The 27,639-nt window shown below is 45.0% G+C and overlaps 1 protein-coding gene across 1 annotated transcript; it reads right to left on the bottom strand.

Annotated features, from left to right (window-relative positions):
* Window positions 1-23,799: 23,799 nt before the first annotated feature.
* On the bottom strand, window positions 23,800-26,681 carry LOC147976576 (heat stress transcription factor A-2d-like). The gene is made up of 2 exons (XM_087518875.1): window positions 25,962-26,681; window positions 23,800-24,724 (listed from the first exon to the last, which is right to left on the bottom strand). The coding sequence occupies exons 1-2, from the start codon at window positions 26,274-26,276 to the stop codon at window positions 24,011-24,013; spliced, it is 1,029 nt and encodes a 342-aa protein (XP_087375001.1). The 5' UTR covers window positions 26,277-26,681; the 3' UTR covers window positions 23,800-24,010.
* Between the last annotated feature and the right edge of the window lie 958 nt (window positions 26,682-27,639).

Genomic DNA, 27,639 nt, shown 5'->3' with positions numbered 1-27,639 from the left:
AAAATTCCTACGCACACGCAAGATCATGTGATGCATAGCAACGAGGGGGGGAGTGTGATCTACATACCTAGTAGATCGACAACGGAAGCGTTTGGTTGATGTAGTCGTACGTCTTCACGATCCGACCGATCAAGCACCGAAACTACGGCACCTCCGAGTTCTAGCACACGTTCAGCTCGATGACGATCCCCGGACTCTGATCCAGCAAAGTGTCGGGGAAGAGTTCCGTCAGCACGACAGCGTGGTGACGATCTTGATGCACTACAACAGCAGGGCTTCGCCTAAACTCCGCTACAGTATTATCGAGGACTATGGTGGCTGGGGGCGCCGCACACGGCTAAGGAATAGATCACGTGGATCAACTTGTGTGTCTCTGGGTGCCCCTTGCCTCAGTATATAAAGGAGCCAGGGAGAGGGGGCGGCCGGCCAAGGTGGGCGCGCCAAGGGGGATTCCTACTCCCATCGGGAGTAGGACTCCTAGTTGGACAAGGAGAGAGGGGAAAGAGGTGGAAGAGAGGAAGGAAAGGGGGGGCGCCGCCCCCCTTCCCTTGTCCTATTCGGACTAGGAAGGGGAGGGGCGCGCGGCCACCTCTTGCCTCCTTCTCTCTTCTCCCTCAAGGCCCATGTAGGCCCAATAAACCCCCGGGGGGGTTCCGGTAACCCCCCGGTACTCCGGAAAAATGCCGATTTCACCCGGAACGATTCCGATGTCCAAATATAGGCTTCCAATATATCAATCTTTACGTCTCGACCATTTCGAGACTCCTCGTCATGTCCGTGATCACATCCGGGACTCCGAACAACCTTCGGTACATCAAAATGCATAAACTCATAATATAACTGTCATCGTAACCTTAAGCGTGCGGACCCTACGGGTTCGAGAACAATGTAGACATGACCGAGACACGTCTCCAGTCAATAACCAATAGCGGGACCTGGATGCCCATATTGGCTCCTACATATTCTACGAAGATCTTTATCGGTCAGACCGCATAACAACATACGTTGTTCCCTTTGTCATCGGTATGTTACTTGCCCGAGATTCGATCGTCGGTATTCCAATACCTAGTTCAATCTCGTTGCTGGCAAGTCTCTTTACTCGTTTTGTAATACATCATCCCACAACTAACTCATTTAGTTGCAATGTTTGCAAGGCTTAAGTGATGTGCATTACCGAGAGGGCCCAGAGATACCTCTCCGACAATCGGAGTGACAAAACCTAATCTCGAAATACGCCAACCCAACATGTACCTTTGGAGACACCTGTAGTACTCCTTTATAATCACCCAGTTACGTTGTGACATTTTGTAGTACCCAAAGTGTTCCTCCGGTAAACGGGAGTTGCATAATCTCATAGTTATAGGAACATGTATAAGTCATGAAGAAAGCAATAGCAACACACTAAACGATCGGGTGCTAAGCTAATGGAATGGGTCATGTCAATCAGATCATTCTCTTAATGATGTGACCCCGTTAATCAAATAACAACTCATTGTTCATGGTTAGGAAACATAACCATCTTTGATTAACGAGCTAGTCAAGTAGAGGCATACTAGTGACACTTTGTTTGTCTATGTATTTACACATGTATTATGTTTCCGGTTAATACAATTCTAGCATGAATAATAAATATTTATCATGATTATAAGGAAATAAATAATAACTTTATTATTGCCTCTAGGGCATATTTCCTTCAGTCTCCCACTTGCACTAGAGTCAATAATCTAGTTCACATCGCCATGTGATTTAACAGCAATAGTTCACATCACCATGTGATTAACACCCATAGTTCACATCGCTATGTGATTAACACCCAAAGAGTACTAAGGTGTGATCATGTTTTGCTTGTGAGATAATTTTAGTCAACGGGTCTGTCACATTCAGATCCGTAAGTATTTTGCGAATTTCTATGTCAACAATGCTCTGCACGGAGCTACTCTAGCTTATTGCTCCCACTTTCAATATGTATCTAGATCGAGACTTAGAGTCATCCAGATCTGTGTCAAAACTTGCATCGACGTAACTTTTTACGACGAACCTTTTTGTCACCTCCATAATTGAGAAATATTTCCTGATTCCACTAAGGATAATTTTGACCGCTGTCCAGTGATCTACTCTTAGATCACTATTGTACTCCCTTGCTTAACACAGTGTAGGGTATACAATAGATCTGGTACACAGCATGGCATACTTTATAGAACCTATGGCTGAGGCATAGGGAATGACTTTCATTCTATTTCTATCTTCTGTCGTGGTCGGGCTTTGAGTCTTACTCAATTTCACACCTTGCAACACAGGCAATAACTCTTTCTTTGACTGTTCCATTTTGAACTACTTCAAAATCTTGTCAAGGTATGTACTCATTGAAAAAACTTATCAAGCGTCTTGATCTATCTCTATAGATCTTGATGCTCAATATGTAAGCAGCTTTACCGAGGTCTTTCTTTGAAAAACTCCTTTCAAACACTCCTTTATGCTTTGCAGAATAATTGTACATTATTTCTGATCTACAATATGTCATACACATATACTTATCAGAAATGATGTAGTGCTCCCACTCACTTTCTTGTAAATACAGGCTTCACCGCAAGTCTGTATAAAACTTATATGCTTTGATCAACTTATCAAAGCGTATATTCCAACTCCGAGATGCTTGCACCAGTCCATAGATGGATCGCTGGAGCTTGCATATTTTGTTAGCACCTTTAGGATTGACAAAACCTTCTGGTTGTATCATATACAACTCTTCTTTAATAAATCTATTAAGGAATGCAGTTTTGTTTATCCATTTGCCAGGTTTCATAAAACACAGCAATTGCTAACATGATTCGGACAGACTTAAGTATAGATACGAGTGAGAAAATCTTATCGTAGTCAACACCTTGAACTTGTCGAAAACCTTTTGCGACAATTCTAGCTTTGTAGATAGTAATACTACTATCAGCGTCCGTCTTCCTCTTAAAGATCCATTTATTTTCTATGGCTTGCCGATCATCGGGCAAATCCATCAAAGTCCATACTTTGTTCTCATACATGGATTATATCTCAGATTTCATGGCCTCAAACCATTTCGCGGAATCTGGGCTCATCATCGCTTCCTCATAGTTCGCAAGTTTGTCATGGTCTAGTAACATGACTTCCAGAACAGGATTACCGTACCACTCTGGTGCGGATCTCAATCTGGTTTACCTACGAGATTTGGTAGTAACTTGATCTGAAGTTACATGATCATCATCATTAGCTTCCTCAGTAGTTGGTGTAGTAATCACAGGAACAGATTTCTGTGATGAACTACTTTCCAATAAGGGAGCAGGTACAGTTACCTCATCAAGTTCTACTTTCCTCCCACTCACTTCTTTCGAGAGAAACTCCTTCTCTAGAAAAACTCCGAATTTAGCAACAAAAGTCTTGCCTTCGGATTTGTGATGGAAGGTGTACCCAACAGTCTCCTTTGGGTATCCTATGAAGACATATTTCCCCGATTTGGGTTTGAGCTTATTAGGATGAAACTTTTTCATATCACAACCCCAAACTTTAAGAAACGACAACTTTGGTTTCTTGCCAAACCACAGTTCAGATTGTGTCGTCTCAACGGACTTAGATGGTGCCCTATTTAACGTGAATGCAGCTGTCTCTAATGCATAACCCCAAAACGATAGTGGTAGATCGGTAAGAGACATCATAGATCGCACCATATCTACTAAAGTACGGTTATGACATTCGGACACACCATTATGCTGTGGTGTTCCAGGTGGCATGAGTTTGTGAAAGTATTACACATTGTTTTAATTGAAGACCAAACTCGTAACTCAAATATTTTACTTCTGCGATCATATCGTAGAAACTTTCATTTTTGTTACGATGATTCTCCACTTCACTTTGAAATTTCTTTGAACTTTTCAAATATTTCAGACTTGTGTTTCATTAAGTAGATATACCCATATCTGCTCAAATCATTTGTGAAGGTCAGAAAATAATGATACCCGCCGTGAGCCTTAACACTCATCGGATCTCATACATCAGTATGTATTATTTCCAATAAGTCAGTTGCTCACTCCGGAGAACGGAGTCTTAGTCATCTTGCCCATGAGGCATGGTTCGCAATCATCAAGTGATTCATAATCAAGTGGTTCCAAAATCCCATCAGCATGGAGTTTCTTCATGCACTTTACACCAATATGACCTAAACAGCAGTGCCATAAATAAGTTGCACTATCATTATTAACTTTGCATCCTTTGGTTTCAATATTATGATTATGTGTATCACTACGATCGAGATCCAATGAACTATTTTCATTGGGTGTGTAACCATATAAGGTTTTATTCATGTAAACAGAACAACAATTTATTCTCTTACTTAAATGAATAACCGTATTACAATAAACATGATCAGATCATATTCATGCTCAACGCAAACACCAAATAACACTTATTCAGGTTCAACACTAATCCCGAAAGTATAGGGAGTGTGCGATGATGATCATATCAATCTTGGAACCACTTCCAACACACATCGTCACTTCACCCTTAACTAGTCTCTGTTTATTCTGCAACTCCCGTTTCGAGTTACTAATCTTAGCAACTGAACTAGTATCAAATACTGAGGGGTTGCTATAAACACTAGTAAAGTACACATCAATAACATGTATATCAAATATACTTATGTTCACTTTGCCATCCTTCTTATCTGCCAATCACTTGGGGTAGTTCCGCTTCCAGTGACCAGTCCCTTTGCAGTAGAAACACTTAGTCTCAGGCTTAGGACCAGACTTGGGCTTCTTCACTTGAGCAGCAACTTGCTTGCTGTTCTTCTTGAAGTTCCCCTTCTTCCCTCTGCCCTTTTCTTGAAACTAGTGGTCTTGTCTACCATCAACACTTGATGTTTTTCTCGATTTCTACCTTCGTCAATTTCCGCATTACGAAGAGCTTGGGAATCGTTTCCGTTATCCCTTGCATATCATAGTTCATCATGAAGTTCTACTAACTTGGTGATGGTGACTAGAGAATTCTGTCAATCACTATCTTATCTGGAAGATTAACTCCCACTTGATTCAAGCGATTGTAGTACTCAGACAATCTGAGCACATGCTCACTAGTTGAGCGATTCTCCTCCATCTTTTAGCTATAGAACTTGTTGGAGACTTCATATCTCTCAACTCGGGTATTTGCATGAAATATTAACTTCAACTCCTTGAACATCTCATATGCTCCATGATGCTCAAAAACGTCTTTGGAGTCCCGATTCTAAGCCATTAAGCATGGTGCACTAAACTATCAAGTAGTCATCATATTGAGCTAGCCAAACGTTCATAACGTCTGCATCTGCTCCTGCAATAGGTCTGTCACCTAGCGGTGCATCAAGGACATAATTCTTCTGTCAGCAATGAGGATAAACCTCAGATCACGGATCCAATCCGCATCATTGCTACTAACATCTTTCAACACAATTTTCTCTAGGAACATATCAAAATAAACACAAGGAAGCTACAACGCGAGCTATTGATCTACAACATAATTTGCAAAATACTACCAAGACTAAGTTCATGATAAATTTAAGTTCAATTAATCATATTACTTAAGAACTCCCACTTAGATAGACATCCCTCTAATCCTCTAAGTGATCACGTGATCCAAATCAACTAAACCATGTCCGATCATCACGTGAGATGGAGTAGTTTCATTGGTGAACATCACTATGTTGATCATATCTACTATATGATTCACGCTCGACCTTTCGGTCTCCGTGTTCCGAGGCCATATCTGTATATGCTTGGCTCGTCAAGTATAACCTGAGTATTCCGCGTGTGCAACTGTTTTGCACCCATTGTATTTGAACGTAGAACCTATCACACCCGATCATCACGTGGTGTCTCAGCACGAAGAACTTTCGCAACGGTGCATACTCAGGGAGAACACTTCTTGATAATTAGTGAGAGATCATCTTATAATGCTACCGTCAATCAAAGCAAGATAAGATGCATAAAAGATAAACATCACATGCAATCAATATAACTGATATGATATGGCCATCATCATCTTGTGCTTGTGATCTCCATCTCCGAAGCACCGTCGTGATCACCATCGTCACCGGCGCGACACCGTGATCTCCATCGTAGCATCGTTGTCGTCTCGCCAAGCTTGTGCTTCTACGACTATCGCTACCGCTTAGTGATAAAGTAAAGCATTACATCGCGATTGCATTGCATACAATAAAGCGACAACCATATGGCTCCTGTCGGTTGCTGATAACTCGGTTACAAAACATGATCATCTCATACAATAAAATTCAGCATCATGTCTTGACCATATCACATCACAACATGCCCTGCAAAAACAAGTTAGACGTCCTCTACTATGTTGTTGCAAGTTTTACGTGGCTGCTACGGGCTTAAGTAAGAACCAATCTCACCTACGCATCAAAACCACAACGATAGTTTGTCAATTTGACTCCGTTTTAACCTTCGCAAGGACCGGGCGTAGCCACACTTGGTTCAACTAAAGTTGGAGAAACTGTCACCCACAAGCCACCTCTGTGCAAAGCACGTCGGGAGAACCGGTCTCGCGTAAGCGTACACGTAATGTCGGTCTGGGCCGCTTCATCCAACAATACCGCCGAACCAAAGTATGACATGCTGGTAGGCAGTATGACTTATATCGCCCACAACTCACTTGTGTTCTACTCGTGCATATAACATCAACATATAAAACCTGGCTCTGATACCACAGTTGGGGAACGTAGTAATTTCAAAAAAAAAAATCCTACGCACACGCAAGATCATGTGATGCATAGCAACGAGGGGGGAGTGTGATCTACATACCTAGTAGATCATCAACGGAAGCGTTTGGTTGATGTAGTCATACGTCTTCACGATCCGACCGATCAAGCACCGAAACTACGGCACCTCCGAGTTCTAGCATACGTTCAGCTCGATGACGATCCCCGGACTCCGATTCAGCAAAGTGTCGGGGAAGAGTTCCGTCAGCACGACGGCGTGGTGACGATCTTGATGCACTACAGCAGCAGGGCTTCGCCTAAACTCCGCTACAGTATTATTGAATATAGGCTTCCAATATATCAATCTTTACGTCTCGACCATTTTGAGACTCCTCGTCATGTCCGTGATCACATCCGGGACTCCGAACAACCTTCGGTACATCAAAATGCATAAACTCATAATATAACTGTCATCGTAACCTTAAGCGTGCGGACCCTATGGGTTCGAGAACAATGTAGACATGATCGAGACACGTCTCCGGTCAATAACCAATAGCGGGACCTGGATGCCCATATTGGCTCCTACATATTCTACGGAGATCTTTATCGGTCAGACCGCATAACAACATACGTTGTTCCCTTTGTCATCGGTATGTTACTTGCCCGAGATTCGATCGTCGGTATTCCAATACCTAGTTCAATCTCGTTGCTGGCAAGTCTCTTTACTCGTTTTGTAATACATCATCCCACAACTAACTCATTTAGTTGCAATGTTTGCAAGGCTTAAGTGATGTGCATTACCGAGAGGGCCCAGAGATACCTCTCCGACAATCGGAGTGACAAAACCTAATCTCGAAATACGCCAACCCAACATGTACCTTTGGAGACACCTGTAGTACTCCTTTATAATCACCCAGTTACGTTGTGACATTTTGTAGTACCCAAAGTGTTCCTCCGGTAAACGGGAGTTGCATAATCTCATAGTTATAGGAACATGTATAAGTCATGAAGAAAGCAATAGCAACATACTAAACGATCGGGTGCTAAGCTAATGGAATGGGTCATGTCAATCAGATCATTCTCTTAATGATGTGATCCCATTAATCAAATAACAACTCATTGTTCATGGTTAGGAAACATAACCATCTTTGATTAATGAGCTAGTCAAGTAGAGGCATACTAGTGACACTTTGTTTGTCTATGTATTCACACATGTATTATGTTTCCGGTTAATACAATTCTAGCATGAATAATAAACATTTATCATGATTATAAGGAAATAAATAATAACTTTATTATTGCCTCTAGGGCATATTTCCTTCAGAAGCCATTTATCCTGAGCCTGCCAAGGAACCTCTAAGTCTTCAGAATGCGGAGCATCAAAGTTTTTCTCAGAACATTGAAGGAGTTGAAGCAGTCACTCGTGTGTATCCTTTGGCAGAAACTACACGTGCACCACATCCTGCTCTTACTGAAGCCACCGATAGCACAATTGCCCAACGACCCAAGAAGCGCACTCGTGTTCTCAACGATCGAGAGCTTCTGGTGGCTCTTCATTAGAAACAGGATAGGCATCATGACTGGTTGAAGCGCCAAATGCAAAGCCTCTTGGTGGATGTTAACCACATTCGCAATCTTGCCACCAAGAATGCCTTTGTTGCACATGAAACCTCTCGACGCACATGGAAAGGGCTGATGCTTATGTGCTCTAAAGATGATCTTCAAGAGGATGGCTTCTCTGAACGCTTCAAGTTTGACTCCACACCACCTCGAAGGGCAGTGCTGCGACGAACTCCATCTCTTAAAGACTCTGAGTTCTCTTCCTCTGCTGCAACTGTGAATGCCAGAGTGATCGAGGATGAAGACGATGCTACTTCACCGCTACCTCCTTCAGCACGCTTCGACACTGCTCCAAGTTCTTCTGCACCGCCGAACACCACCAACGACCCTGCTGCTTCACCTACTCTTCATGGGAACGAGTAGATGCTCTATGTCTTCAAGCCTTTTTGGTCCTTACTGACAAAAGGGGGAGAAGCATATGAGTTTGATAGTCTTCAAGCGGGTCCATATGGGCGGGTGCTTTATATTTTGCTTCGTGTTTACAACTCTCGTTTTGATACATTTGGTTCTTTGAGTTGTAACACTTAAACTTGATGGTCGTCTGCTACTTATTTGCCACTTTGTGATGCGATGATAAATTCCGCATGTGCGACGATAAATTCCGCACTTAGATCATTTTGTAGACGTCCATTTTCCATTATGCATGTCATTATCTTCACATACCTTCACATTCATAGTGGATTGTCATCATAAGTTGAAGAGGATCTCCACAAGCACAACCTGCCATGTGCATTTGCATTCCAAAAGCAAATTACTTATATGCACATCTTCAGGGGGAGCCCTCACAGCTTATGAAGACAATTCCCTATCCTCTTACAATTTCACATATTATATTCCCCGTTGAAAACTTCAACTAGTTTGTCATCAATCACCAAAAGGGGGGAGATTGTAAGTGCATCTAGTGCCACCCCTAGTTGGTTTTGGAGTATTGACGACAAACCTAGTTGAGGGACTAATGTGTTTGTGAGAATTGCAGGATAACACAAGTAGAAGTCCCTCATTGATTCGGTTTTCCTACCAGAGATGACCCCTAAAAATGTATGAAGACATTGATGTCAAAGGTGGTTTATGAAGATATTCTCATTGAAGACTATGACAAGAGAAGACATCGCATGAAGCCTATGGAGCTCGAAGACTTAGATCTTTCGTAGTTCTTTTTCTTCTCTGTTGAGTCATAGGAACCACCGTACTGTTAAGTGGGGTCCAAGAGAACCAGTCAGAATGACTGAAGTGATGCTTAACCAAAACCTATGTCTTCGAGTGAAGACCATGAGAGCGAATCTTGTCCAGAGTCGGACAAGTCAGCTTTGCTTGTAGCCCAAGTAAAGTTGTCGTGTGTGTTTGAAATCTGACCATTGGAACACGTGTCAGTTCCTTAATGACCCAGGGTCATTTCGGACAAATCAGGTCGGGTTGCCTAGTGGCTATAAATAGCCCACCCCCTACAACCATAAACGGTTGGCTGCTCAGAGTTAGAGTACGGCTTTTGTCGTTTGAGAGCAACCCACCTCGAAGCCTTTGAGAGAGAATTCCTTGCGAGGATAAAGCCCTAACCACCCAGAGCCAAAGAGTGTTAGGCATCACTTAAGTCTTCTTGTCTGTGTGATCTGCAGACTTATTACACTTGAGGACTGTGAATCCTCCAACCGGTTAGGCGTCGCGTTCTGAGCATCCAAGAGACATTGTGGATCGCCGGTGAACGAAGTCTGTGAAGGTTTGGGAGTCTACCTTGAAGACTTACCAGAGTGATTGGGCGAGGTCTGTGTGACCTTAGCTCAAGGGGAATACGGTGAGGACTGGGTGTCCTGAGCTGCGTGTTCAGGACTGGGTGTCCGGGACTGTGTGTCCTCGGGTTTAAATACCTAGCCGCCCTAACCAGACGTACAGTTGTCACAGCAACTGGAACTGGTCCAACAAATCATTGTCTTCAACGAGTCACTGGTTCCATCCTTCCCTTCCCTTTACTTACTGTTGGTCCTTGTGAAGTCATTGTATGATTGCACTATCTTTTGTCTTCACTGAGTGACTGTGTGTTCTGTTTGGCTTCATAATATCTTCCTACCTAATCCTCACTACATTGCTGCTATTAGTCATTGTGCTTTCACTTCATTGAATACTTGACTATGGTTTGCCTAGTGTAGTCTACCTTCCACTGCATGGTAATAGGTTTATTTCTATCGTTTGTCTTCGAAACTTCCATGTTTTGAATACTTTCATAAAAATCGCCTATTCACCCCCCCCCCCTCTAGTCGATATTACGCACTTTCACTTTGGTCCAGGCCGGGTCAGTCCATTAGTCCCGGTTCAGTCCAGAACCGGGACCAATGTGGGCATTGGTCCCGGTTCGTGAGCCCAGGGGGCCGGCCGGGCCACATGGGCCATTGGTCACGATTCATCTGGACCTTTTGGTCCCGGTTGGTGGGATGAACCGGGACCAATGGGCCTCGCTCCTGGCCCACCACCATTGGTCCCGGTTGGTGGCTTGAACCGGGACCAAAGGCTCCCCTTTAGTCCCGGCTCAAGTCACCAACCGGGACCAATGAGGTGCCTATATATACCCCTCGCTCGCGAGCAGAGCACCCCAGTGCTCTGTTTTTCTCTGGACGAGGGGGAGAGGGCTTGGTGGTGCTCTAGCTCACCTCCTATGCACACAAGGTGTTCGATGGAATGCCCGAGCCACACTACTTAAGCTTTCTCCTCTCCAAGCTCGACCTCCAAGCTCCATTTTCCATAATATTTGTCTAGGTTTAGCGGTCCGTCACGCCCCGTCCCCGTCTTCACTGCCATCGATCACCCGCGCCAAGCTCATCGCCGGCACCACCGTGGTGAGCCTCTTGTTCTTATCTTCTTTCTGAAAGGAAAAATATTCTTACTTGTATGTTTACATAGATACTTGTATTATTTTCTTACTTTTATTATTGCATCTTATATAGTGCGATGGTTTTGGTATCCGCCCCCGTCGGCCCTCGTCCTGTCTATGATTCGGATGTGGTATATATATTATCTTTATAACTATTGGTTCATTTATTGTTTATGAAAATTATGCCGACCAACGTGACATAGATTTTATTTATGTAGGATGTATGTGAATCGGAAATGCCAACCGACCCTATTGTCGAGAGGTTAAATTTAGTTGAAGAAGAAAACAATTTGTTAAAGGAAAAAATAAAAAAAATTAAGGAGGAGAAGATGATATTGGAGTTGCATGTTGCGGATGTCGTCGATGATCACAAGATCAAGATGGATGCAATGCGCTTGAAGATTAGAAAGATTAGAAAATATGTCATTCATACCGAGGCTTGGTATCATTATGTTGTTGGATCAATTGTTACCTTGGTTGCGATTATGATCGCATTTGTTTTCGCATTGAAATGTTTTACATAGTTTCAATGTATGGTTTAGTTAATTAGATGCTCTGGAGAGCTATATGTTGTTAGATGAGAACTATGTATGCACTTTGGTTTTAATGTGATGATGAACTTTTATTAATTTGGACACTTAATTATATATAATGCACGCAAATGAACCAGCAATGGATGTACGGTGACAGACACACCCGCGAGTACATTAAGGGCGTGCATGAGTTTCTCGATGCGGCTGAGGCAAACAAGCAGAATGGTTTTATGTGTTGTCCATGCACTGAATGTGGGAATACGAGGTCTTACTCTAACCGGAAAATCCTTCACTCCCACCTGCTTTACAAGGGTTTCATGCCACACTATAATGTTTGGAGGAGGCACGGAGAAATAGGGGTTATGATGGAAGACGGCGAAGAAGAAGAGTACGATGACAACTATGTGCCCCCTGAATACGGTGATGCTGGAACGGGGGGAGCTGGTGAAGATCAAGAGGAACCAGACGATGTGCCCAATGATGCTGCAACGGGTGAAGCTGCTGAAGATCAAGAGGAACCAGACGATGCCCGATGATGATGATCTCCGCCGGGTCATTGTCGATGCAAGGACGCAATGCGAAAGTCAAAAGGAGAAGCTGAAGTTCGATCGCATGTTAGAGGATCACAAAAAGGGTTATACCCCAATTGCGAAGATGGCAACACAAAGCTCGGTACCGTACTGGAATTGCTGCAGTGGAAGGCAGAGAATGTTGTGGCTGACAAAGGATTTGAGAAGCTACTGAAAATATTGAAGAAGAAGCTTCCAAAGGATAACGAATTGCCCGACAGTACATACGCAGCAAAGAAGGTCGTATGCCCTCTAGGATTGGAGGTGGAGAAGATACATGCATGCCCTAATGACTGCATCCTCTACCGCGGTGCATACAAGGATCTGAACGCATGCTCGGTATGCGGTGCATTGCGGTATAAGATCAGACGAGATGACCCTGGTGATGTTGACGGCGAGCCCCCCAGGAAGAGGGTTCCTGCGAAGGTGATGTGGTATGCTCCTATAATACCATGGTTGAAATGTCTGTTCAGAAACGAAGAGCATGCCAAGTTGATGCGATGGCACAGTGAGAACCGAAAGAAAGATGTGAAGTTGAGAGCACCCGCTGACGGGTCGCAGTGGAGAAAAATCGAGAGAAAGTACTGGGATAAGTTTGCAAAGGACCCAAGGAATGTATGGTTTGCTTTAAGCGTGGATGGCATTAATCCTTTCGGGGAGCAGAGCAGCAATCACAGCACCTGGCCCGTGACTCTATGTATGTATAACCTTCCTCCTTGGATGTGCATGAAGCGGAAGTTCATTATGATGCCAGTTCTCATCCAAGGCCCTAAGCAACCCGGCAACGAAATTGATGTGTACCTAAGGCCATTAGTTGAAGAACTTTTATAGCTGTGGAATGGAAACGGTGTACGTACGTGGGATGAGCACAGATAGGAGGAATTTAACCTTAAGGCATTGCTTTTCGTGACCATCAACGATTGGCTCTCAGTAACCTTTCAGGACAGACAAACAAAGGATACCATGCATGCACGCACTGTTTAGATGACACTGAAAGTATATACCTGGACAAATGCAGGAAGAATGTGTACCTGGGCCATCGTCGATTTCTTCCGACCAACCATCAATGTCGAAAGAAAGGCAAGCATTTCAAAGGCGAGGCAGATCACTGGAAGAAGCCCGCCATGTGCACCAGTGATCAAGTGCTTGCTATGGTCAATGATTTACACTACGTAATCTTTGGAAAGGGTCCCGGTGGACTAGCTGTTCCAAATGACGCTCAGGGACACGCACCCATGTGGAAGAAGAAATCTATATTTTGGGACCTACCCTACTGGAAAGACCTAGAGGTCCGCTCCTCAATCGACGTGATGCACGTGACGAAGAACCTTTGCGTGAACCTGCTAGGCTTCTTGGGCGTGTATGGGAAGACAAAAGATACACCTGAGGCATGGGAGGACCTGCAACGTTTGCATGAAAAAAACGGCATGCCTCCGAAGCAGTATAAAGGTCCTGCCAGCTACGCTCTTACGAAAGAAGAGAAAGAAATCTTCTTTGAATGCTTGCTCAGTATGAAGGTCATGACTGGCTTCTCGTCGAATATAAAGGGAATAATAAATATGCCAGAGAAAAAGTTTCAGAACCTAAAGTCTCATGACTGCCACGTGATTATGACGCAACTGCTTCCGGTTGCATTGAGAGGGCTTCTACCGGAAAACGTCTGATTAGCCATTGTGAAGCTATGCGCATTCCTCAATGCAATCTCTCAGAAGGTGATCGATCCAGAAATCATACCAAGGCTAAGGAGTGATGTGGCGCAATGTCTTGTCAGTTTCGAGCTGGTGTTCCCACCATCCTTCTTCAATATCATGACGCACGTCCTAGTTCATCTAGTCGACGAGATTGTCATCCTGGGGCCCGTATTTCTACACAATATGTTCCCCTTTGAGAGATTCATGGGAGTCCTAAAGAAATATGTCTGTAGCCGCGCTAGGCCAGAAGGAAGCATCTCCATGGGCCATCAAACAGAGGATGTTATCGGGTTTTGTGTTGACTTCATTCCTGGCCTTAAGAAGATAGGTCTCCCTAAATCGCGGTATGAGGGGAGACTGACTGGAAAAGGCACTCTTGGAAGAGACTCAATAATATGCAGGGACGGATATTCTTGGTCTCAAGCAAACTACACAGTTCTACAGAACTCTACCTTGGTGACCTCGTATGTCGATGAACACAAGAACAGTCTGCGCTCCAAACACCCGGAGCAGTGCGATGACTGGATTACATGTGAACACATCAGGACTTTCAGCAGTTGGTTGGAAACACGTCTCAGAGGTGACAACACTGTTTGTGATGAGTTGTACTTGTTGTCCACGGGACCATCTTTGACTGTATTGACTTACAAAGGATACGAGATAAATGGGAATACATTTTACACGATCGCCCAAGATCAAAAGAGCAACAACCAAAACAGCGGTGTCCGCTTTGATGCAGCAACCGAGAGCGGAAAGGACACATATTATGGTTACATAGTGGACATATGGGAACTTGACTACGGACCTGATTTTAAGGTCCCTTTGTTTAAGTGCAAATGGGTCAATCTGTTAGGCGGCGGGGTACAGGTAGACCCACAGTACGGAATGACAACAGTGGATCTGAAAAATCTTGGGTACACTGACGAACCGTTCGTCCTAGCCAATGATGTGGCACAGGTTATCTATGTGAAGGACATGTCTACCAAACCGAGAAAAAGAAAAGATAAGGAAGCGAATACATCATACGATGAGCCAAAGCGCCACATAGTTCTTTCAGGAAAAAGGGACATCCTGGGAGTGGACGGCAAGACAGACATGTCTAAAGATTATGAAAAGTTTCATGAAATTCCTCCCTTCAATGTCAAGGCTGACCCAAGCATCCTGATAAACAATGAAGATTATCCATGGTTACGGCGCAATAAGCAAATGACACAAGCGAAGAAAAAGTGAAGACTTTCTCCCGCAACTATTATGATGATACCATGCCAACTTTCAACTTTTTCAGAGTTCATTTGAAATGCTTTCATGTCTTATGGTTCGGCCCTCATAATACCATGACCATTGGTCCCTGGCCCATGCCAACTTTCAACTTTCAACTTTGTAAAACTAATGGCACTAACAAAAAGTTTATAATTTTGCTCCTCGCCCCTGGCCCATGACCATTAGTCCCGGTTTGTGCCACAAACCGGGACTAAAGGGTTGGTCCTCGTTGCGGGCAGAGTTTAGTCCCACCTCGCCAACCGAAGGGGGCTCACACCGGTTTATAAGCCCTTCCCTCTCTGCCTTGTTGAGCTCCTCTCAAAGTGAAAATAGATGCCCTAATAGAGAAAAGTTTAACCTAAATTCATAGTGAATTTATCAGAGTGAAAATAGATGCCCTAATAGAGAAAAGTTTAACCTAAATTCATAGTGAATTTCTCTGAAATTCATAGAAATTTACTAGGAATTTAGGTTGAATTTTCTCTATAAGCGCATCTATTCTCATTTTTTAGTAAGTTAATCACAAACTTGTGATTCAAACAATTTTCAAAGAATTCAAATTTTAACTATTCAAATTTGAAAACTAATGGCACTAACAGAAAGTTTATAATTTTTCTAAAACTAATGGCACTAACAGAAAGTTTATAATTTTGCTAACCTAAAAGCAAACAGAATTAAAAATTAAAGCAAAAAACAAAAGAAAATAAATAATGCAGAAAACAAAACAAAACAACTGGAAAAAAATAGCAACAATAAGTATTTTGTTGTAAGTAGAAACAAAATAAAATAAATAAAGCAACAGAAAGTTTATAATTTTGCTGACCTAAAAGCAAAAAGAATTAAAAAATAAAGCAAAAAACAAAAGAAAATAAATAATACAGAAAACAAAACAAAAAAACTGGAAAAAAATGAAAATAGCAACAATAAGTATTTTGTTGTAAGTAGAAACAAAATAAAATAAATAAAGCAACAAAAAAACAAAAAAAGTGTTTTCAAATTTGAAAACTAATGGCACTAACAGAAAGTTTATAATTTTTCTAAAACTAAAAGCAAAAAGAATTAAAAAATAAAGCAAAAAACAAAAGAAAATAAATAATGCAGAAAACAAAACAAAAAAACTGGAAAAAAAATTAAATATAGCAACAATAAGTATTTTTTTGTAAGTAGAAACAAAAAAACAAAAAAAGTGCCACCTACTGGGCACCCACGGCCTGAATACGACTAGAAACCCTACCATGGGCCAAGATTCAGGCCCGCAGGAGGCCCAGTAGGCCCACAGGCACACATTGCACGGTTAGGCCCGAAAGCCTGCTTTAGAGGGGAGCTCGAGAGGGAAGGCGCACCGCACCTTATAAACAGGTGCAGCTCCCTCTCAACTAGCGAGGTGGGACTAAACATTTGGGCGCGGGCAGCACAAGGCCTTTGGTCCCGGTTGATGGCACCAACCGGGACTAAAGGGAGGCATTGGTCACGGTTCGTGGCACCAACCGTGACCAATGCGCCGTCTATATAAGCAAGACTTGTGAAAAATTTCGTTCAGTTCTTCGATCGCGCCCCGACGACGCCGCCAGGCTGCCCCTCTGTGCCTCGCCGTCGCCGTCGTCGCCCTGCCTCCGACGCCGTTTCGCGCCGCCCCGACGCCGTCGCCTCCCCGCGTCGCGCCCCGACGCCGTCGCCGCCCCGCCTCTGCCTCGCCGTCGCCTCTGCCTCGTCGCGCCCCAGCTGCCCCGCGCCGCCGTCGCCTCTGCCTCGTTGTGGTCTGGGCCAGCACCGCCCCCCTCTTCCCTCTTTTTTTTGCAAACACATATATATTTTTTTCCTGCAGATTATATGTATATGTATGAGTATATGTATGAGTATATGATGATGTATGAGTATATGTATGTGCTGAAAAGATAGATTTTTAGAAAAAATACTATTTGTTCTGTTGATGATATGATGATGTTTTTTTTCATATATGCATTTTTTCATATATGTATTAATTTTTTTAAGTTGTTAGTAGATATCGATTTTAGGTTAGTGCATTTTATCATTGATTTTAGGTTAGTTGATCGATTTAGTGCATTTTATGTTTGTTGTATTTTATGTTTGTTGCATTTTAGGTTAGTGCATTTGCTAAGTGATATTAAGAAAGGAAGGAAAAGAAGGATAGGAACGAAGAAAATAAGAAGAGGAAAGAAAGAACAAGAGGAGAGGAAGAAAAGGAGAAATAAATAAGAAGAAGAAGAAGAAAGAAGAAAAAAAAGAGGAGAAGAAGAAAGGAATAGTGGAGAAGAAGAGAAAATAGAATATATTCTATTTTCTCTTCTTCTCCACTATTCCTTTCTTCTTCTCCTCTTTTTTTTCTTCTTTTTTTCTTCGATCTTCTCCTCTAGCTATTCCTTTCTTCGAGGGTTCTATAGGGTCGAGGGATCGAGGGTCGAGGGTTCCAGGGTTGTCTAGGGGTCGAGGGTTCGAGGGGTCGAGGATCGCCGAGGGGTCGAGAGAGGTTTCCTAGTGTCAAAATATTGAAGAAATCCATGGCTTCATCATTAGCCGGAAGTAACCAGGGCATGACGAAGTCCTCCAAAGTTATTTTGGAATGGTGTCCCGGATAGGATAATTTGCCTTTTTGTATGAATTTCAGCAAAGGCCTTCTAAATAATGATATTTGGAAGGTTCTTGCTGAACTTTGTACCAAAAAGTGAATTATCTTATCTGGGACTCCATTCCAAAATAACTTTGGAGAGCTTCGTACCATCGTGCACCTGTTACTTTGGCCTAATGATGAAGACATGGTTTTGTTGAATCCTTTGACACTAGGCAACCTCCCGACCCCTCGCCGATCCTCTCGAACATGAGAGGAAGAAGAGGATAAAAAAAGAAGAGGAAGAAGAAAAAAAGAGGAGAAGAAAGAATAGAGGTTTCTTCTCCTCTTTTTTTTCTTCTTCTTCCACTTTTTTTATCGGGAACGAGGGTCGTCGAGGGTCGCCGAGCGGTAGAGGAGAAACTCTAAGTAGAAAGTATCGTCGCTGTGAGATACATGTACCGTCGGTGTCGGACACTACATCCACGTCCCACAAGTGGCGCGGGCTTCGACGCCCACTTCACTTGTGGGACGTGGATGTAGTGTCTGACACCGACGGCCACATGTATCTCACACCCACGATACTTGCTATTTAGGGTTTCCTCTACCGTTAGGCGACCCTGACCCTCGACGACCCTCGTTTCCGATAAAATAAAGAGGAAGAAGAAGAAAAAAAAGAGAAGAAGAGAAGAAGAAGAAAAAAAGAGAGAAGATACATGTGGCCGTCGGTGTCGGACACTACATCCACGTCCCACAAGTGGCGCGGGCTGCGACGCCCACGTCACTTGTGGGACGTGGATGTAGTGTCCGACACCGACGGCCACATGTATCTCACACCCACGATACTTGCTATTTAGGGTTTCCTCTATCACTCGGTGACCCTCGACGACCCTCGTTCCCGATAAAAAAAAGAGGAAGAAGAAGAAAAAAAGAGAAGAAAGAATAGAGGAGTTCTTACTCCTCTATTCTTTCTTCTCCTCTTTTTTTTTCTTCTTCCTCTTCTTTTTTTATCCTTGAAGCGTTGTCGAGGCCACCCCAAACCCTAGAGAAGCAGCGTCGAGGCCACCCCAAACCCTAGAGAAGCAGCATCGAGGCCACTAATTAATATTAGTTCTACGTTTTTGCCACTAATATATCCATCTGTCATGTTTGAATAATAATTGTCATGTTGTCAATATTTGTAGAAAGTATGGACACCGCCCGAGACGAAGTACAAGAAGAGTTGTTGGGGGACATAATCGCACGAGGAAGTGATGCCATCTGCTCATTGTTTCTCAACGACACCGATGGTCTGGAAGCAGCTGGCTATGATTATGATGGCTCCGGTGACCTAATGCCGGTGCAAGAAGGAGACCGTGAGGACGGCTCCGGTGACCCAATGCCGGTGCAAGAAGGAGACCGTGATGACGTCTCCGGTGACCGAACCGAGTCCGGCCAGGTATATATATTAGTTAAGCTTCTGCTGACTAGCTAATTGATGCATTCATTGTTTTGGTATGTACACATATTAATTAAGTCTTTGTTCTTTTTTCTAGCCCTCCGGATCGAGCACAACTTTGGTAAAGAGACGAGGCCCGAAGAAAAAGTTGAGCTCGGATGAAAAGTTTGAGATCATAGCAATCGCGCACGACGGACAACCGATTGAACCCCTCTGGACAAAGAGCGCATTTGTTGCTCAGTGCGGGGTTTTGGTTAGGGACAAGATCACGATCAGCATCCAGCAATGGTTTAAGCCGGCTACAGAAGACCCTGAGGTGTCTTATGTCAATGATATGCAGAAAAATGATCTTTGGACTGAGCTGAAGTCAAATTTCACCCTGCCGCCAGAGGATAATCCAAAGAAGCCAGTTAAAGAGCAATTAATCAAGTCTTTTGCTTTTAAGAGGATGGCAGAACTATTCAGGAGGTGGAAGAAAGAGCTGAATAAGTTTGTCGAAAATAATGAGACACCAGAATTCAAGGGCAGATATGAGAAGATCAGAGATCACTGGCCCGCATTTGTGGCCCACAAGACATCGGAAAAGAGTAAGAGTATGTCAGCGACAAACAAGCAAAATGTTGCGAAGAAGAAGCATCACCATCGCACGGGGTCAGGTGGCTACCTCGTAGCCCGGCCTAAGTAGGCCAAGACTGAGAATGATCTGGTTGATAAAGGGATCGAACCAGAGACAAGTAACTAGCCAGACCGTTGCCGGACTTGGTTCTTCGGGGCTGGAGGAACCTTGGACCCTGTAACAGGGAAGTGCATTTGGACGAACGATCAAATGGACATACCAGTCAGGAAGCTTCAGTAGTATATCGAAGCAGCGCAGCAAGGGACGTTCTTTCCAGACAGAGAGAACGACGAGCTCACAATGGCCCTCGGGAATCCTGAGCACCCTGGACGGACACGAGGCACGCCAGGCTCCATTCCGTGGAAGGTTGGGTTTCCGGACGCAGGCGGTTACAAATCCCATGAGAGGAGGAAAAAGTGCAGCAGACCCAAATGCAGGCGTTGCAAGCAAGGGTACAAGCGATAGAGGAACGAGAAGCAAATCGCAGCAAACGTACTGCCAAAGCTACCCCGCCATCTCAGCGGAGAAGCAGCGTGGCTTCCACCGAGCTGCTTCAGCCGGAGCATGCCTTGACGGCTCCTGCCAGCTATCCCGTGGATGCTATCACGGAGTCTCAAAATTGCCACCTTATGATGCAATGGATGAATTTGAAGGTCAAGGCGGCTGTTGGCTCTGTTTATCCTACTGAACCCGGTGCAACTTTTCACTGCCGGCCGATTCTAGAAGGATATGATAGGGTGATGGTGGATGAAACAACGGAGGGATTTGAGGACCTCCAGCTTGACCACCCTACCGGTGAAGGGGAGACTAGGCTGGGGTCTGCTCTGAAGACTTCATGCCTATGGCGGAAGGAGCTCATCAACCTTCCGAACTGGACGCCTCCGCCTCCTCCTCCTCCTCCGGCAAGTCAGGGCACTCCGCCTCCTCCACCGCCTCCTCCTCCGGCGAGTCAGGGCACTCCGCCTCCTCCACCGCCTCCTCCTCCGGCGAGTGATGATCAGGGCACTCGACCGGCTCCTTATCCAGCGCGTGGCGGCACTCCGCCTCCTTCTCCGCCTGCGCCTACGCGCCCGAGCAGCCAGCCTCCTCCTTCTCCGCCTCGTCAGCAAGGGCGGAAGAGACCTACCGCCGCTCCGGCTGCTCCGGCGCGTCATAGTCCTTCTCATCCGCCTCATAAGCAAGTAAAGAAGACAACCGCTCCGTCTGCTCGGCCGGCGTCTAGCAGTACAGCCAGAGGCGGGAGGAAATACAGATTTGGTCCTTCTCTGAAGACTCCACAGAAGTTACCATACGAGAGGACCCCGGAGGAGAACGTCGAGATCGCATGAGAAGAAGTGAGGAACTACTTTGAAGGGGTGAAAGCAAAGAAACATCCACCTCCGGAGGAGAAGGTAGATCCGGTGAAAGCGAAGCGCACTCTAGCTTCCCTGACAAAACCACCCAAGTCTCCGCCGAAAGGAAACTATGAGCGCATTATTGGAAAGGAATTTGCCGAAGCAGAGCGGTCGGGAAGTACTGTCAGTGATCAAAGGCTGAAAGAACGACGAGCTAGAAAACAAATTGCCCAGCTCGGCGAACAAGCGAAGCAATCGTGCCCCCCGCTCAAGGTGCCTAGCGACAACGTCGCTAATGATCCGAGGATGGTGCCCGGTTATAGCAATCTTGGCGATTACCTGCCTGACGATGTACATTATGATTTCATGGAGGTGCAGATACAAAGATACGAGTACGGGAAGCCTCTCGTAAAAGATGAAAGATCTCTATCAACGATGATGAGAAGATTACATGATTGGTACTTGAAAATCTGCAGAGACTCTGGGGGGAGGAGTACTTTGTATGTGAAAGTTAAAAAGGAGCATGACCTCGTTGGAATTGAACTGTTGCCTGTTCCATTTGAGGAGTTCTTTCAGTTTTTCAATAAATTGGCCCTCGATAAAACAACGGTCGCCTGCTACTGTCTGTAAGTAGTACTACTTCTGTCATTAAGTCTCTCTATATAGCTCAGCTCTTTCATTGCATGTATTTATAATCATCCTCACTATATTATGCAGATTGAAGATCGCCGAATTGAAGAAAAGACAAGTCGGTGATATTGGGTTCATTAACACATATCTCATAGATGCAACTCAGGTTAAATTTCATGCCGCAGCTACCGAGGCCAACTTGCTACGATCGTTGGTAATAAATGAAAACAAAGATATAATACTCTTTCCTTACGACTTCAAGTGAGTGTTACTGTCTTGTGCGTATTTGGTTTCCCTTATATATTAGTCAAGGTTATAGTAATGTAATTGATGAGTTATGCATGCGTGTGCAGTTTCCACTATATTCTCCTAGAGATTAAGCTTGAGCAGGGACTAGTAACTGTCTTAGACTCAAGACGAAAAGATCCCCAGGACTATGCAGACATGACTCAAATACTCGAGAAGTAAGTTAAATCGATCATTATCCACCATATCAGCAACTTTGTTCATTTCCTGATATATCAAGTAATTGTTTTTTTTGTCCGGCAGGGTTTGGAGAAAATTCACCAGAAAAGCTCCGGGACTACCGAAGGAGCTGCAATTTAGACACCCGAAAGTAAGTGCTATAGTAGCATGTTCCGCGCATCTACTAGTGATTCAAGCGCTAGTTTCATCAATACCATTTGGCATTCTTGCTTATCAGTTTGATTGACCTCTATTTCTTGTAAAGTGGTTGTGACAGGAACAAGGGAATGATTTCTGTGGATACTACGCTTGCGAGTCCATCCGCCACACGACCTGTGAGCAGGGTACACTGACGAACAATATGAAGTACGTAAATAACAACATTTACAATTTTATTTTATTACCATCATTTGTGTTGAGTTTCATTCATTCATATATATATGTATTGACCCCCTTCTTTAAATTAGATATTTTGAAAGCGGGATGAACTCCTAGCACCAGCTCGCATGCGAGCAATTCAAGAGGAATTGGCGGCATTCTTTCTTGACCACGTGATCGCTGAAGACGGAGAATACTATGTGGACCCTGAGTCCGTATGATTATATTTGTAAGAGATAATTATTGTATATATGTAGCCGGTAGTGTCGGATAGATATACGAGAACTTGTTGTTCGACCAATCTCTCGGAGAAGGAGAGGTGGTCGATATCACTTCTCTCTGTATGCATATATGTTCATGACGATCTTCTGTTTCCTTCGTTTGCTTACTAGCTAGCTAGTGTGTCTAGTCCTCTCTATACGTATGTATAGTATGTAGCGTCGACCAAGCACGGACATAAGAGAGGACACTTCTCTCTATTAATTATAGCTAGCTAACACAATATATGAAACACCTAAATTAACCCCCCAAAACCCCCAAACCCCCTCCCCTCCCCCCTTCAAAAAAACAAAAACCCCAGCCACAGAAATGCTGACGCGTGGATACCTGTTGGTCCCGGTTGGTGCCACCAACCGGGACCAAAGAGTCTCCTGCCTGGGCTCCGCGCATAGGCCACGTGGAGGCCCATCTGTCCCGGTTATGGATTGAACCGGGACTAAAGGACAGGGCATTAGTACCGATCCTTTAGTCCCGGTTCCAGAACCGGGACAAAAGGCCCTTACGAACCGGGACAACAGGCCCTTTTTCTACCAGTGATTGTAGAGATAGATTTGGTTGTTAGACTTCTTAAACATATCACAATTGTAACTATCTCTATCTCCTCTTCTCCAAGTAATCTCTCCTGGAGAATCTCTCCGTAACTATCGTTGGGGTCGCGCCCCCTTTATTTATAACACGAACCACGTCCCTCAAGAGAGGCAAGACGTTTTCTGCTATCGCACAGGTTATTACAGGTTACAATGCACACTAGGCACACTACACCAAAGGCCTCAGTTGCAGATTCCAAACCCAGAAAATTCATTCATTAAGCAGGCCTGAGTATGAACTAATTAAGATCATCAGAGTAAAAATCTGTCGATGAGAATGCAGGGACAGTATTTATACCACTAGATATATACCACATAATCGGTGTGGAACCGCAATACAATCAGTCTATGACTATGAATTAGCACTACAATATGCAATACAGCTATCTATACAACTGTATATAGATTAAATGGTTATGAATTCTGGTAGAGTTTGGATCGTTGTTACTTAGATGACCCATATTTTGCGCTACGCGTCGAAACATCTAGATCTCCTCCTCTCCAGCTCTAGCATCTCAGCTTCATCCCTCATTCCTTCACTCAGCAGCTCCTCCCAGAAGTCGTCAGTCAGCTCGGCCTCACCACAGCCCTGATTCCGACCACCTCTGTCATCCTCCATGCCCTTCCTGATGCCCTGAATGTTCATGGCTAAATTCTCCAGCTCTGAAAATTCCCTGTCCTCAAAAATGAATGTGGACTCGAGTGGCTCACTCTGACTGGTCCCCTCAGGGCCAAGGAACGGCATTACGTCGATGGGCCTCCTCCTCTTCGTCGGGTAACCGTCCTCGAGGTCCTTCAGTTTATTTTGTTGCTGGATCAGCTGGAGAAAGAAGTCAGGGTTCTGTATTGCTCTTGCCAGGAAACCCATCATCTGGAGCTGCTTCTGCTCGACGTGGTGTAACCTCTCTTCCATGGCTCGCATGTCAGCTCTGCTGCTCTGCTGCTCCTGCCTCAGTTTCACCACCTCTGCGAGTAAGGCGTTCTTGTCGCGCTTTAGCACTTCGATTTCTTCGTCGAATCCGAACTGGCCGACCTCGAGGCAGGAGCCAAGAGCCTGCTGCTGTGATGAAGGGAGATAAGACATTGGTCTCCTTCTCTTTATCATCTTCAGAAGCTGTCTCTGGCCCCTAATGAAACCCTCGTTCGCGAACTCCCATCTGTCTGGATCAATCTTTCTAAAACCCTGCAAATTGCAGAATAAGTCACATATTTATTTTAGTTTCGAGAAACACAAAGAGTAGTAGAACAACTGCAGTTAGCTCAAGTTCACAAGCCACAAGCAGCAAAGCTCAACTAACATGGCATACTTCACACAATATAAAATGGTAGGTTTCACACAGTGTTATGCCCAAATTTATAAGAAGTGGAAGAATAGGTAGTGGTATACTATATTGCTTGATGGTGATGAAAGGAGTCTTCTAGAACAAATAAGCAGGTTCTTGTAGCTTCAGCCGGTGTCTTGATCCATCTAGCTACACAGTAAGAAGTTGAAGAAAAAGCATGTCAGAATTAAATATGTTCGTCAAGGAGATGCAGGCTATTCAGCCTCCCAGCATATCTCCTTGTTCTGAAGTATCAAGAAGAATTCAGGAAATAAGGTTTTATGCACATGCCTCTGCCAAAGGATTGGCCCCAACCTCATTTTTCCGTCGAATTCAATGATTTTCCCTGACTTTACGTAAGCAGATAGTGGCAGAGATATTCAAGAATCCTATCTATCCTAGTAGGAGTACTAGTATCATAGCTATTGTAGTCTGTTGAAGAGTTCAAGCTATGTTCACCCTTCAAACCAGAGGCAAAAAACAAAGAATTCTAGTTTGCAGCTTCTTTGCTGATTAATTGTAGATATACAAGATTTACACAAAGGGAAGAGAATCACAGTAACATAGTTCACTGCCATATTTTTTTTCGACGAAGGGTGGATTTTATTAGCTCAAAATGAAGCATCAAGAGGATACAAAACACAATGAGCACACACCCGGCCTCTGGATGCACACAGCCAACACCAACACACGGCAACTAGCAAAGTTCACTGCCATATAGAACCGCTTACCGCTAGATGCTAAGAGCAGCTATAAATGTTACTCTTCTTTCACAACTTGTACCCAGTTACCAAACTGAACCATCTTATATTTTTGTTTTTGTGTGATTTATGTCATTCCAGAATCAGATGCATACCAATAATCATGGTGACCAGACCACCATAGTCACCACAGTTGTATTGTAAGACAAGCACGAAATGTTGCTTTGGCATTCCATCATGTCATTTGTCGTTCATCTCTTGCTCAAGCAACTCAGCTAAAATCTTGGTTCTACAAATGCAAGACTGGGATTGCAGCAACACAAGCAAGCGACTAGCAAGTGCAGGTTAACTGAACAAGTAATGGTTGAGCAAGGCAAGCAGGAGAGGGGAGACTCACGTAGGTGTTGAGCTGGCGGACGAAGCTGGAGAAGTTGCTGTGCTTGAAGAAGCGCGGGAGCAGCATGGTGGCGAAGAGGTGGGGGTCCCAGACGACGAAGCTGTTCCCGGCGCGGCCCCAGGAGACGACGCCGTCGGTGGCCGGGTCGGCCACCAGGTCGAACGTCTTGGTCAGGAACGGCGGCGGGCCCGTCTCGTGCAGCCCCTCCATCGGCCGCGGCGCCAGGCCCCGATGCTCCAACTCCTCCTCCTCCTCCTCCGGCGGCGGCGGCGGCCACTCCTCCTTCACCCTCACCGGCAGCAGCACCCGGTCCATCCCTCCTCGCGGCCGAGCAAGCAAACAACCAGCGATCTCCTGTCGCACACGGAAGAATCCAAAGAACCAAAGAAAGAATTGCTCAGCACAGTGGCGCCCAACGCAGGTGGTCTTTGGCTGGCTGCTTTCCTTCCGCGGGAAAGTGGGAGGTGCCTGCTGATAAATACTCCTGCCGAGTACGGGAGCGAGCGCGACGGGACGGGGGCCGGGGCGGAAGGTTCTGGGCCGCGCGGCGCGTTCGTGACCGGCCGGCTCGGAAGCTTCTGGACGCCGGGGCCGGGTCGCAGCTAGCGCGGGCGGGTTGGTGCGGGTGTGGCTGAGGTTGCCGCGCCCGGCGCAAGTGGGCGAGGCGGCCAATCGGCGGTCGACAGACGCGCGGGTGCGCCAGGCGGCCGACGGCGACAAATTTCATATGCCATTTTTTCCGGGCTCGTGATTGGCTGCGACTTGCAGCGAGCCGATACTCCGGGTCGGATACTCGGCGTCCTGGGACACATAAGTTGCTCTTTTTTTCCCGGGCTTTTTCGTGTGCTCTCTGGAAAGGAAAAGGAAAAGGAAAAAAGAGCCGCCTCTCAAGTAGCAGTGCTCATGTCATATCCCTGCTTGTTGGTACGGTGAGATGCATCTGCACAATTTTGTCGCTTTCTGTGTAGAATGATGCCTCAAATGATGAGAACACTGTCTTAAAATCTGATTTCTTATTTGACACTGCAAAAGTTTCTCTTCCCTATTTGATACTAGTCTTAAATTTTATTTCCTATACGATATTTTCGTCCATTTTGAGCCTAAATGTCATCTGAAAAAATGATTTTGCCCCTCATGCGGTATGTGTGTGCGCGCGTGTGTGCTGTTGCGTGTGTGGGTGCACGCGCACATGTGTGTGCATGTGTGCCGCTGCGTGCGTGCATGCGCGCGTGTGTGTGATGTTGCGTGCCTATGTGCTGCCTGCGTGTGTGCTGCTGCTGCGTGTGTGTGTATGTGTGTGTGCTGCGTGCGTGTGTGTTGCTGTGTGTGTGTGCGCATGCATGTGTGTTGCTGCGTGTGTGTGCACGTCCGCGTGCGTGTTGTTGCGTGTGTCAGTGCTGTTGCGTGCCTATGTGTTGCCTGCGTGTGTGTGTATGTGTGTGTGTGTGTGCTGCGTGCGTGTGTGTTGCTGCGTGTGTGTGTGTGCACGTCCGCGTGCGTGTTGTTGCGTGTGTCTGTGCTGTTGCGTGCCTATGTGCTGCCTGCGTGTGTGTGTATGTGTGTGTGTGTGCTGCGTGCGTGTGTGTTGCTGCGTGTGTGTGCGCGTGCATGTGTGTTGCTGTGTGTGTGTGTTGCGTGTGTGTGCGCATGCATGTGTGTTGCTGGGTGTGTGTGTGTG

This window comes from Triticum urartu, chromosome 4A (genome assembly GCF_056163025.1).
Source record: "Triticum urartu cultivar PI428250 chromosome 4A, HENAU_Tu73, whole genome shotgun sequence".
Lineage (NCBI taxonomy): Eukaryota > Viridiplantae > Streptophyta > Magnoliopsida > Poales > Poaceae > Triticum > Triticum urartu.
This window is presented reverse-complemented; position numbering and strand designations above follow the sequence as displayed.